Source organism: Populus euphratica, unplaced genomic scaffold, assembly GCF_000495115.2.
Source record: "Populus euphratica unplaced genomic scaffold, PopEup_1.0 scaffold228.1, whole genome shotgun sequence".
NCBI classification, from domain to species: domain Eukaryota; kingdom Viridiplantae; phylum Streptophyta; class Magnoliopsida; order Malpighiales; family Salicaceae; genus Populus; species Populus euphratica.
Window position 1 is genome coordinate 162,449 of NW_011500111.1, and position 13,669 is coordinate 176,117.

The 13,669-nt window shown below is 36.6% G+C and overlaps 2 protein-coding genes and 1 pseudogene across 5 annotated transcripts; 1 reads left to right on the forward strand and 2 right to left on the reverse strand.

The window, feature by feature from the left end:
* Positions 1-18: 18 nt before the first annotated feature.
* Positions 19-829, reverse strand: LOC105109769 (uncharacterized; annotated as a pseudogene).
* Positions 830-1,254: 425 nt separating this feature from the next.
* LOC105109768 (Transducin/WD40 repeat-like superfamily protein) lies at positions 1,255-4,614 on the reverse strand. 2 transcript variants are annotated; one of them, XM_011004575.1, is made up of 3 exons: positions 4,502-4,614; positions 1,684-2,615; positions 1,555-1,636 (listed from the first exon to the last, which is right to left on the reverse strand). In XM_011004575.1, exons 2-3 carry the CDS (start codon positions 2,581-2,583, stop codon positions 1,622-1,624), a joined length of 915 nt encoding a protein of 304 aa, XP_011002877.1. In that variant the 5' UTR covers positions 2,584-2,615; positions 4,502-4,614; the 3' UTR covers positions 1,555-1,621. The 2 variants fall into 2 exon arrangements, with proteins under 2 accessions (XP_011002876.1, XP_011002877.1); XM_011004574.1 differs by having other exon boundaries at positions 1,255-2,615; positions 4,502-4,613.
* Positions 4,615-6,295: 1,681 nt separating this feature from the next.
* Positions 6,296-13,324, forward strand: LOC105109766 (ion channel CASTOR-like). 3 transcript variants are annotated; one of them, XM_011004572.1, is made up of 12 exons: positions 6,296-6,765; positions 6,864-6,935; positions 7,098-7,715; positions 7,995-8,177; positions 8,837-8,896; positions 8,983-9,186; positions 9,353-9,601; positions 10,316-10,414; positions 10,822-11,016; positions 11,147-11,239; positions 11,831-12,085; positions 12,738-13,324. In XM_011004572.1, exons 1-12 carry the CDS (start codon positions 6,364-6,366, stop codon positions 12,954-12,956), a joined length of 2,649 nt encoding a protein of 882 aa, XP_011002874.1. In that variant the 5' UTR covers positions 6,296-6,363; the 3' UTR covers positions 12,957-13,324. The 3 variants fall into 3 exon arrangements, with proteins under 3 accessions (XP_011002874.1, XP_011002873.1, XP_011002875.1); XM_011004571.1 differs by lacking the exon at positions 10,316-10,414 and adding an exon at positions 10,470-10,568; XM_011004573.1 differs by lacking the exons at positions 6,864-6,935; positions 10,316-10,414 and adding an exon at positions 10,470-10,568.
* The last annotated feature ends 345 nt before the right edge of the window (positions 13,325-13,669 follow it).

Below are 13,669 nucleotides of genomic sequence, written 5' to 3' on the forward strand. Positions count from 1 at the left end.
ATATTTTTTTTTTGAAAATTTCTGCTTAAAAAACAAACTTCCACTGTAAAGAACACGACAGGTATAAATCAAATTGACAAAAAATTAAAAGTAAGCGAATCTCTAAAATTGCAAAGGCCAAGGCCAGTTTTTCAACTCCTCTTCTTGAACTTTTCCATTTCTATCAAAAGAACCAGCGCCACTCCCATGTCCTTCTGCAAAAGCATAGTACCTCGACAAGAAAGCAAGAACCAACACAACCCGTTAAGCAAAAGATCAGCAAACAAAGCCCACCAGCTAACTTTAAGATAACAGCACCATCTTCCTCTCTCACGAAGACTTCAAGTACCCCAAGAAATCACCAGTCTGTGTAAAGATAAGGACCGAAACTGATCCTTGAAATATTGCTGTTAGAGAGGTGCTGATCATGTGAGCTGCATACCATTGCTTGGATCCAGATAAGGCCACAGAACAGCCAGATACAGCTGAAATGATGGTGAACATGTGCAGGAGAACGACAAAGAAGCCGCAGAGGGAAGGGAATAAACGTAGAGAAAGAGTGAGGAATATGCAACTAGAGGCTGCACACAAGAGAATGTAGTTGCATATGGTGAAGAATATATGCGTTGAGTGGTGGGATTCAGTCACTGGACAAGATTTGTGATTGTTAATGAGACCCATTTGAGAAAATTGATGATTTGCTGTAATGAGAAGCTGGACTTTGAAGATTGAAATACAATTATTTTTTTGTTGAGATTGTGACTGATTTGTTGAAAGGAAAATGGGATGGCAAGTATACATATGCAAGGGCTAGAAGCTGGTGCAGCAGGGAAGTGACCGTTAAAAGAGGGTTTGCCATCGGCTAGTTTTCCTACTGTGACTTCATTCGTCGCCAATAATTCTAGCAGGCTGGTTTGCTTATCAACGGCTGGTTTTAAGCACAGATATATGACCCGATCCATGGGTCAACTGGCCCAAGATCTGGGTTACAGGTTGGGTAGGTTGACCTCATCCGGGTCAGACCCCAAGTAAGCAAATCATGGACCCGAGCTGACTAGACCGGGCTGAGACAAGTCTTATACCTAACGGTATTATCATACTCCAGCCAACAAGGCAATCATTCCAGAAATGCTCCCAAGTAAACCCCCGGAAATGCTCTCGTTGTTGCCAACAGATCATTCTAGGGAGACTGACAAAACTGTAAGATACAAATTGCTGCAGCTATATCACCATGCTTGGACAGTGAAAATAGCTGGAAACTTGCTTAGATCAAAGAGTACAAGTCCGAAAACTTTATTTCATATCCAACAAACACTCACTGTGCGCATATTCATAGATATTTCAGTAGAACAAGATAGCCAGCAAGTAATAAGGACTACAAACAAGTCAGCAAGATATAAGAAAGATCAGTAAAACATACATCAACATCACATAGGTTGAATTAAGCTCAAAAGCTACAGAAGTAGTACAACCTATTCAATCGTTTAGTTGGGTACTGACAAGCAGGCCCCAAAATATCTTCCCTGTTACTAACAACTCATTTTGGACAGGCTGACAAAGCAGTGATCAGATTTCCCCAAGATAAATCTGTTTGTCACTGCTGCATGATCCAATGATAGGCTCAGTAGGATGGAAGACACACTCATTGACAGATCCAGTGTGACCAGGAAGCTTATACAAGATGCGTCGAGAAGTTGTGTCCCATATGTAAACCATGCGATCTGCACTACCAGCAGTGACCTTGCTTCCATCTGGTGACCAGCTACATTTTAACAAGTTCTTTTCAAAGTTGTGTTGGTGCCCTTCAAAAATCTTTACACAACGATTTTGTGGTGCATAGGGGCGCATGTCCCAAATGCAAAGCTTGTTGTCCATGCCATTCGTAAGCAGATATGAGCCATCAGGACTCAACTGCATACCTGTTATCATATCTTGATGGCCCTCAAGTGTCATGGTCACTTCACCCTTGCGGATGTCCCATACCTTAACATCATTATCTATACCACCTGTGAATATCTTATCCGATGCATCAGAGAAACTGACAGCTGTGATTTGGTATTTATCTGGAAATGTTTGGATGGCACCCTTCTGGCGCAAATCCCAAAGTTTTGAAGTTCCATCATCAGATCCACTTACAACAAGTGGAGGCCCCCTACGGGAAGGGCAACACGAATTCACAAAAGAGGAGTGTTCTGCCATTTTCTTTATCTGTTTTCCGGTCTCAACATCCCATGCCCTGACAGTTTTGTCAGGACTGGCTGATATAATCTGGGACCCATCAGCAGTCCAATGAAGATCTAAAACTGCATTTTTGTGCCCTCTCATAACCATGAAGTTTTTGCATTCCCCATGCATGTACCACAGAAAAATTTCCTTGTCATGAGATCCCGATGCAATGACATTTCCAGCTGGATTGAACTTCATAGTATATATAGCACTCTGGTGACCAGTAAGCAACATGATAGGTGATTCCAAGCTTGATCTACGCTGCTTCCCATTATGTCCAGGTCCTTGTGACCCTGTATATGGAACAGTAGACCACTCCATTGGCCTTGGACCAGAGACAGACAAAGCACTTTCACTCTCCCTAGGCACAACTTGCATCTTGACTTCTGCTATATGAAGGAACTAAAATCCTGAATAGGAATACAGCATAAAGTTAATATCCAGTGCCAAATTAAATAAGTAATATGAAATAGGAGAAACATCTTATTGCAATTGCAAACCAGGCAGGCCTAGACACTCTAATCAATGGGACTCTAAGCTAAGGTTTACGAACATTTCAGGCTAAGAACTAGATAAATCCCCCTTTCTTGCTTGTTTCCAAAATGGTCACAAGAGCCAATGGCGTATAACAAAAGGCATGTCACATCAACTGCAAACCCACTGATATCCTACTGAAGTTGACTACAGGCATATTCGCATGTTAGCATATGACAGAAGAATGAAGCAGTGCAAAGATAAATGACTCCGGAGGGGAGGCTAGGGCCTCAAAGCATTTAACATCCAGACCTAATGAAATGGAGCAGAAGAAATAAAAGATTTAAATCGCAAAATGAACATGAATCTCACATAAAGATAACACGATGCAATCTAAAACCCTCCTCTACCAACCAAAGACAGGGTAATGTACCGTACAAAGTTTCAACAAGGCAAGAGTAACATAAATACTTGCAGGATGTGATCTTTACACTCATAAATGGTGAAGCAGGTAATGCTCAGACCAAAACAAGCATGACTCAGCTTGCCAGTGACCAGCAAGAACCACCATCTCACCAAACATGAGAAAAGAGAAGATCAGTACTATACATCAATAACAACTAACATAAGCCACATTTAACCCATTGAAAGTAAAGATATTGACTAGACCCTTCCATATTTCTTTTTCCTAGCCTGTACATTAAAAAGACAAAATCAATTAGCATGTTGTTTTAGAATATCTTGTTGCAATTGCATACCAGGTAGGAAAAAGAATAAGAGTTACAAAGTTTCAGAAGTTGAAAGCAATCCTATGAGTGCAATGAAAGACATAAAAATCGCATCAAATGCAACCCAAGTAATCTCATAATGAAGTTCAACTAATGACAGAGTCACATGTTAGCACAATACAAAAAGAGCCAGAGATTGAAAAATAAAGCCAGTCAAGGCCTCAGGGTTAGAGACATGTAACAAGTAACAACTAGTGCATTAGAGCTGAAAATCAAAAAGTGAAATAGCAAAAGGGAAATGAATTGCACAAGTGAAAAAAACAAAATCCGCACTACAATCCATTTCTAATTCCCAGACAGAGACTTCAGTAGCCTAAATTAGTGTTATTCTTGAAAAAAACACAGCATGATATTTTAAAAAACAAAGCCCGCCCAATGAAACACAGTGGAATCTCACAACTACAATTGACAAACAAGAACAAAAACTGGAGCAACAGCTCAAAGAAGAACCTGGGCTAAACACCAATCACAGCTATTGGAAACCATACTTGACTCATCCAAAAAAAAAACCTTGACTCTTACATGTTTCCCTTTTCCTTTATGGTGTGAATAAAAAGAAATCAACAAGCATTTTGTGTTCGAAAAACATAGAAACATTTCAGCTTCATCTTGAAATATAATCAACCACCAGCTGCTAGGCGGGGTGAGATTCGAGATGTCTCAAGTTTAATAGGTAAATAATAAACTTTCCCCTATAATCCATCCTAAACTAAATAATAAACAATAATATATCTATCAATCAAGCTAATATTATTTACATTATAAAATTCAAGAAAACAAGCAAATGACAGGAACAATGTATCAAGAACGTAGACTTTTTTATGTTAACATTTTTAGGGTTTCATAAACTAAAAGAGAAAAGAGGGCTCCCCAGAATTAGGCAGCTAAGTTAGGTCAATACACAATATGAAGAATCCCATCAGTTTGTTTAGGACAGAGTGTGATTTGATTAAAAAAAAGGAAGGCAAATAATCTTTTCTATGGCAAAAGGGTTCTTCTTTCGGTGAAATACAGAGTTTTGAGAGCGAGAGTACCTTGTGATGATGGTGAGAGATTCCTCTTCTCTCTACTAAACCCTGGCCTGGAATGGAGGCGATCTATTCTTTCCGAGCCGATTTTTTTCTTTTTCTTTTTAACGAAGTGCCACTGAGAAGTGACAAGGCTGTTTGACCCAAGCCTCAAGTTTGGGGTCAGAGCTTAGTATATGAGTATCGAATCATGAGCCCTAAGCCCAAAACATGGGTGGCTTGTCAACTGCTAATCCAGCAAAAACAATTTATTATCAAAATTAAATCATTTTAATAAAAAAATAATTTAGTTTGCCATGAAATCCAGCCTAATATAGCTTTCAAATCCGGAGGTACTAAATTAATTTACCAAACTAGATTTTATAACTATAACATAAATAGGAAAACATTATAGTAGATTTATGGTGGTGAAGACGCACATAACATCTTTATATAATTATAAAAGATTAGCTTAGAATCATGATTAAATAAAATCTAATTTGATTAGAGTAAAGCAACGTGATATAATATAATACAATTATAAAAAATAAAAATTATTCAATAACAAGTCAGTCCGAGTAAATTAAAATAATATTATTTTTATTTTTAAAAAATATTAAGTTTTAATTAAATAAACCAAATTATAAATTAAATCGTTCAAGTTAATTTTTTTTAACCTAAATCATGTTATATTTGAATCAAACAAATTAAATTAGGAGAAAGTTTAATAAATATGAAGTATTCTAGCGAAAAAGGAGAATGATTAAGAAAATAATCAAGTTCCAATTTTTAAACTTGTTCATTGTGTTTACTTTTGACTTCAGAAGGCACCTTCTTTACAGACAACTTGCGAAGGACAAATTTGCACACATCAATTATTTTTAAAACCACAAAACTAATCACTACAAACAGCCTCTTTCGCTATCAACTTTTTAAAATATTAACATTAAGTTTTATTAAGTACAACGCTCCTAATCATTTGATTAAGTCTCGTTCATTAATCCCAGTTAACTCATCCTTGAAATTAACTAACTCACATTATTCTAACTAGATCAAGGTCTCTAGTAAAATTAATTTATTTGTATTTTAAAAAAAATTATTAATTTTTTAAATTTTTTATCCTTTTATTTTAAATTAATACTTTTTTAGTATTTTTAGATTAATTTTTTAAAATAAAAAATATTATTTTAATATATTTTCAAATAAAAAATATTTTAAATTATATTTTCAAACAAGTTAATCCGGTAGAGTTAACTTACACTTATAACTATCATGAATAAATTGACTCAATTAAAATTTAATAAAAAATAAATTTATTTTAAAAAATCATTTCAACTTAAAAAATTAACCCATATCAATTTTAAATTAACATAAAACTGGTATTAAATTGCATCTAAACTTGTGATTTGAATTGAATTTAATTATTATGATTTTAATATAAAAATATTTAATTATAGTGTCATTTGAATTTTGTATAAATAAAATGAAATTAAGTGAAATATGCATTTAAATAAAAAAATAGAAAGTTTTAATTTAAGTAAATTCAAGTAAAAACGAGTTAGAAATCTAAGTTTCGACTCATATTAACTTAATTACCTAATAATTAAGGATTTGGATTAACTAACTAAAAAAACTGATTTTGTTTTCAAAATAAAATCATTAATTGTTTTTTTAAAATTAGTTTTATTTGAATTAACTCTTCTGTAAAACAACAAGGCTTGGAAGCAAGTCAACTCACGGGTAAAGACTTGTAACTGTGGTCAGAAACACTAAAAAATAAATAAAAAAAAAGAAAAAAAGAAAAGAAAAAGAGAACATTAGCCTTCCTAAAAGCACCTCTAATCATTAATCAAGCACAAGGAGAGAAAGCATTTCAGAAAAGCCCCACCATGTCCCTTGACTCCCAAGACTCAACTTCTCCTTCCTTCAACAGGGACTGGTTCTTCCCTTCACCTTCCTTCATCCACCAATCCACTCCTAAACCTCCTAAACCTCACCGCAGATTCTCCACTGCTTCCAAACATTCTCCAGATTCCAACATCTCCAATCCGCCCTCGTTTCGTTCATCACCCTCTCTCTCTCCCACCACCACTTCTAAATATGGAAGACTTCGCCGGCGGGTGGAGTTCCCTCGACCACCTGAAAAATATTCAATACAACACCAAAATGACTCCGTTTTGGACCGCAAACCTGTTGTTTCCAGTGAGAAGAAGCAGTCTACTGTGAAAGTTTCTTCTGGGTCATTGGGCCTTCGGGTCAGAGTCCGATGGAATTTGGCCATTACAGTAGCTGTGAGTATTTATGTAGTAATGTTTCCGACAACTTGATTGTGTGAAAGTAAAAGAAGAAGCTGTTTTTTGAAGTGGGTTTTGTTTTTGGGCTGTTGCAGATTGTGATTACAGCTTTGACTTCATTAGTGCACAAGAATTTTACTCTACATAACCAAGTAATTGTTTTGCAGGTGAGTTTTTCACTTAAAAGTTTTGATTTTTATTATCAAGATTGGTGATTTTAAATCTGTATGTAGTTTTATTGATCATTTAAAGTATTTAGTAGTTGACTTTGACCTTAATGCATGACTTTGTTGTTAGTTAACTGGGATTTTTTATTTTTCGGATTGCAGGATCAAATACTGAAACTAAATGTTAGATTACGAGCGTGTAATTTGTTATCCAATGTAGATACTTTTGATTCAGTTATGCAGGAGCTTGATGATATTGGTTATGGTAGTGATAACGGGTTAAAGAATTTGGCTTTGATTGTTTCAGTTACGCTCTTGTCTATTCCGGTTCTTGCTTTCAAGTACATTGATTTTGTATCGAAATCCAGATCATCGGATAATGTTTCGGAAGAGGCATTGTTGAATAAGCAGCTTGCATATCGGGTGGATATTTTTTTATCAGTTCATCCATATGCCAAGCCTTTGGCGTTGTTGGTTGCGACATTGCTGGTTATTTGCCTTGGTGGATTGGCGTTGTTTGGTGTGACAGATGATAATTTAGCGGATTGTCTTTGGTTGTCTTGGACGTTTGTAGCGGATTCAGGCAATCATGCTAATACCGAGGGGATTGGTCCAAGGCTTGTTTCTGTTTCTATTAGCTTTGGTGGGATGCTTATTTTTGCTATGATGCTTGGACTTGTGTCTGATGCTATTTCTGAGAAGTTTGATTCATTAAGGAAAGGAAGAAGCGAGGTGGTTGAGCAAAACCATACTCTAATTCTTGGCTGGAGCGATAAACTAGTAAGATTCTGATTACACAGCTTGTCAGTGTGATGAAGCTTTTTTTTTTAGCATACGTGTGCTCGCACTATTACACGACTTAGTTGTGAATAGTACAGGCAGGTCATTTCAAAGAGAACCTTAATATAATCTGGGAACAATAATCTCCATCCTAATTTAAAAATCTCTGAAGAAATTCCTAAAAGGGCGTGGATAACGAAACAAATATATTTAGGTACTTGAAGAATCTTTATGCAATATTATTTTCCTCATTCACCAAGTAATTTGTTCTGAAACTAGGGATCACTGCTGAATCAACTTGGAATAGCCAATGAGAGTTTGGGTGGAGGAATTGTAGTAGTGATGGCTGAACGAGATAAAGAAGAGATGGAAATGGATATTGCTAAAATGGAGTTCGACTTCAAAGGAACATCTGTCATATGCAGAAGTGGGAGCCCCCTAATTCTGGCTGACCTAAAAAAGGTATGCATAGTTTCTGTGATATTGCTTATAAGTTGTAACACAGAGATGTCTTCTCTGCTGAAAAGCTGTGGTAGCAGGATGGATTCAGTCTTCTTCAGCTGTACAATGAATTAGTGATTTATTAAATGGCCTGGTTAGATATCCTCTCGAAAATTTATGTTTGTTTAGTTTAGTTTAGTTTCCGGCCACTTTCACTCCCCTTTGTTTGTTAGGGTTCATTCCTATTTTTGCTAAAGCATGGCAGTTCCCAAGAAAGAATTCTATGGTTAAAATTTTGCTTTAAGCATTTGATTGTACAATGTTACTTCATATTCTTGAAGATTGCACATAGCATTTCTTGTCATGATTTCTGCTATGAATATTATTTCTCTGTACATTCTTTGATCCACCTTCTACTTCCTTTCTCTTTCTTTTTGTGTTGGGGTTGGGTTAGTTGGGGGAGGGGTGGTGTTTCTAATGGCTATTGTTTTCCCAAGTACACTGGCTTGCTATAATCTTCTTTCCCACAATCATTCTATGGCGCAACTTGCCTGTGTTTAGGCTTCTGTGAAGTTGTTGCAGCTAGCAGTTTTAATGATGTTGGTATCTACCTTGTCATGAGTGGTGAAACCATTATTTTATGTGTTGCTTTTCTTGATATGGTAATGCCTGAGTTTCAGGTATCTGTTTCCAAGGCCCGTGCAATAGTTGTGCTTGCTGAAGATGGAAATGCTGACCAGGTCAGCTACTTGAGTGCATAAGTAATGTTCTTCATGTATGGTATTGACAAGCATTGATAGCCATTGATGTTTATGGTTGTATACAGAGTGATGCTCGTGCATTGAGAACCGTCTTAAGTCTTACAGGAGTGAAAGAAGGTCTAAAAGGGCACATTGTGGTGGAGCTAAGTGATCTTGACAATGAGGTTCTTGTGAAACTTGTTGGTGGAGATCTTGTCAAAACTGTTGTAGCTCATGATGTTATTGGCCGCTTGATGATTCAATGTGCTCGGCAGCCAGGACTTGCACAGGTTAATTCTGCACTCTTAAAACTCGTCACGTTCTGTTAACATCATTGTAAGCATTATTGCCTGGCTAATTTATTTCACACTGATTTTTTACCGCTGTCTATTATTCTGCTGTAAACTCTTTCCTGCTTGTTTGTGTATGTGATCAATTACGGATTGATTATGACAGATATGGGAAGACATACTTGGGTTTGAAAATTGTGAGTTTTACATCAAAAGATGGCCGCAGTTGATCGGCATGCAATTCGAGGACATACTAATCAGTTTTCCCGACGCTATACCTTGTGGGATCAAGGTTGCTTCTTGTGATGGTAAAATTATCTTAAATCCTGAAGACTCGTACGTTCTTCAAGAAGATGATGAAATCCTTGTCATTGCGGAAGATGATGATAGCTATGCTCCAGCAACATTACCTACGGTGCTTTCATTTTCCTTCATAAATAAAGTTTTCTTATAGATTTTATGCTTCTTTCTTTTCCCTAGCTTGTGTCTTTGTTCTGTCATCCTAGGTTGTATGTGCATGATAAGAGATGGGACCTACACCTGACTCAGTGCAAAAGAAAGTTGTCTTCTCTTACCAGATCCAGGATGCTCATTTATTGGAGATAAATTACAAAATGAAGATGAAAAGGCCTTGATAAAGGCAGCAAATATCTGTATACAAAAGAAAACAAGGTCCTAGCTATAGACACCAATGCATACCCATAGATAAATAGTTTCACTTTAGTTAGTTTTAGCGAAGTATGTTATTGCACAGATATGCATGAAGTCTTTGGTGCTGTACATGATGCTGTGTGGTTGGTGAAAACTATCACATTGGACCTGATGTGTCTACCATAGACCGTTTATGGATGGTTCTTTTCTCTGATTACTAAATTGTGTAATTTAGTAAAGGATATAGCTTTTGATATAATGTAAGACTATAAAAAAAATAAATAAAAAAAATACATGATGTAAAGGGGCTGATAAAACTGATAGGGGGGAAAATGAATGTGAAAATAGCAGATCATGCTTGGATTGGTTAAGGACAAGTTCAGTTGTGAACATTAGAATGATGCCTTCAGTGGAAATTAGGTAAGTGGACGCACCATAAAAGAAGAACTTACATAATATAATAAATTTCATCATTCAGGTCAAAGAGGCATCATTCATGCACATTGCCCGACCTGCAAGAATGCCACAGAAGATTCTACTTTGTGGATGGAGGAGGGACATTGATGATATGATTGTGGTAAGCTCTTTTGTGAAGCCCCTAATCTTTTCTTTTCTTCGCCTGGATGCTGCAGGTATGGAGAGGAAGTCTACCCAAAGACTTTATTGGTCCAAAGTCTGCAGAAAAGATATTATTCTGTGGTTGGAGACGTGACATGGAAGATATGATTATGGTAATGTTATAAGGATTATGAAATCATAACTTCTCCGTTGCGGCAAAGTGGTGGTAGACATTTCAGAATTCTTCTGTGTTATTATTGCAGGATTTTCAGTTGTAGTTGCAACAAGTGTGTCTATTGAAACCATTCTTTGCAGTTTCTACATATACTTTTTTTTGGGCAACAATGAGCTCTCTTTTTGTCTCATTTAGACTATTTCATTTCTATAACAAAAGTAATTATCAGTTACTCATCTCTTCATGTTTAGGTGTTGGATGCATTTCTAGCACCCGGTTCAGAGCTCTGGATGTTCAATGATGTTCCTGAAAATGAGAGGGAAAAGAAGCTCATTGATGGTGGTCTAGACTTAAGTAGATTGGAAAATATACAACTTGTCAATCGAGAGGGAAATGCGGTCATAAGACGTCATTTAGAAAGCCTTCCTTTGCAATCTTTTGATTCAGTAAGTGAATAATACTATAATAGTATTGGGTTTTGAATCAAACTATATGCCATTTGAGATTTTATTTTTTGAATGTAATTATCCTTATTCTTAGTTAAAAAGATTTTGATGCAGTATTTGGTGTGTCTAGATTTTAATTTTGGCTGATGAGTCAGTGGAAGATTCAGCCATTCAAGCCGACTCCCGATCTCTTGCCACATTATTATTGATTCGTGATATTCAGGTACTTGATCTAACTAAAGTTCTGGTGGATAGGCTATTACTCATTCATACAACATAAGTTCTATTGATTAACCAGTATAAATTTCACGACTTAAAAAGACATTTCACACGGACAACTGAAAACTTCATTTATTATCCATGACAGTTGGCTTCTGCCACGCAGCTACTGCAATGTTAGGATAAGTGTAGTTTGAATAGACAGTCTGTTTGGGTTTTGAAAAACAAGCCAGAACAAATGAGAACACATTTTTTGTCTTTTTTATTGGGGGTTTTGGAGGAGAGGGGGGGGGGGGGGTTGAGAGATTCTTTTACATTTACTTTGACTCGAGATGGGCTCTTCACCTTTCAGCCTTTTGCAACGTTTCACGCCATTCTCCAAGATGCCCTGTAATCTTAGGTTTGGAATAGCCTGTTGCCTTCTTTTCTGAAGAGTACTTGGCCAACTCCTCTTCAAATTTAAGGAAAAGCCAAAAATTGTTTATTTTCTCCTGAACCCAAGAAGATAATTGTACAGGATCCAGGTGTTAATGGTGCAATTTAGTGCTCTTCGATCCTTTGTATTCATGTGTTCCTATTCTCATGATCCATGCAGTCGAAGCGTCTCCCAATGGTGAACCAGGTTCGCAGAGGAACCTTCTCTCAAGGTTCGTGGATTGGGGAGATGCAGCAGGCTTCAGATAAATCTGTAATAATAAGTGAAATTCTGGACCCAAGAACTAAAAATTTATTATCCATGTCGAAGATCAGTGATTATGTTTTATCAAATGAACTTGTCAGCATGGCATTGGCCATGGTTGCAGAAGATCAACAAATAAATGATGTATTAGAAGAGCTCTTTGCAGATGAGGTATTCTTTTGTCTCACATCTGTTAAATTCTGAGATCTTACTGCACTCTATGGAAAACCAAATTTTGAAGGGCGAAGTAGGCTTACAAAATTGCAATAGAAAATTCCAACAAGTGCATGCAATGTTTTCTTTTCTCATAGTTTGCCTGTCAGTACCTTATCTATATGTTTTCTTTTCGCATAGCGCACGCTATGTTAAATCCTCTCTCTCACACACAAAAAGCCATCTACATCATGTATACTAGAGAGCCCATGAAACTTTCCTAGCCAAACTAAAGGATGAAATCTTAAACACATCAGATGATTATTAACTTCGTTCCCTAGTGCATTTAGTTGGTCACTCCTTTAAATCATATATTATAATGACTTTGATGCCCTGCTTCTTATATTGAGAAAGTAGCATAGCGTGAGCCCTGCATCCAAATAATCATTTTGTTATTATGGTTGTGATAAATTAAGCTAGTTAATATGTTGGACCACAACAGCGAAGGGTTTGCTAGCATGTTCTCTCTTTAGTGCTTAGAACAACCCTCTAGCATTGATCAGAGTGATTCCTTTGTTGTGTTAGTGAAATAGTTGCTATTGATGATGTTGGAATTTAAGATCCTTTCATCAGTTGAACTCATCATTCACAAACATTTTGCCTTCATCAGGGAAATGAGCTTCAAATAAGGCAAGCAGATCTTTACCTCAGTGAAGGCGAGGAATTGAGTTTCTATGAAGTGCTATTACGAGCACGACAGAGAAGAGAGATAGTCATTGGTTACCGTGCAGCTAATGCTGAAAAGGCTGTTATCAATCCGCCTGCCAAAAGTGAGAGACGTAGGTGGTCACTGAAAGATGTATTCGTGGTAATTGCAGAGAAGGAATGAGGATGCAGTTCTTCTTCATCCCCTGAACATGATATTCTTTGAAAAAAATTCGATGGACACCGAAGAAACCAACAATAGGAAGTGTTCATTAGTTTCTGCCAGTCTGAAAAAAGAAAGAAAGAAATACTACAGATGTACAGTCACATCTAGTATATTTCTTGTACAAAAACTCAACCTCAAAGTGGAATTTTCTCGCTACCTAAATATGAAAGAGCTGTAACGTTTCCCAGGACGTGTTTGGAGCACTAAATTGATAAGAAGGCTCTACTGGGCGTGAAACATTTGTGATTTGCAAGAATGATGACTGATAGCACAAGGAATGAATAGCTTCAAGGTGGCTTCTTGCTTCGCCGAAGCATGTTATAGCATGATAATTGAAGCTAGATGGTTGGAAGTATATTCTTCATCGTTCAGGACAATCTCCGTCCTTCGGAATACTAAAAAGAAAAAAACCCTCTTCTATAATCTCAACGTGAACGCAGAACCAGCCGACGCTTTGTGGTAAAATCTTGATATCTGCCTGTCGCGAGGTTTCCATTCAGGGATGGATTGGGGAATTATTCAATCCTAAGTAGAGACTTGTTTTGACATTACAAAAACAATGTGTCAAACAAGTTGAAAGTAATTATATGAAGATGAAATTGAAATGAAAAAACATTGGGTTCGAAAACGAACAATTGCAAAAGGGACAATTTTTTTTTGAAAAAAAAAGA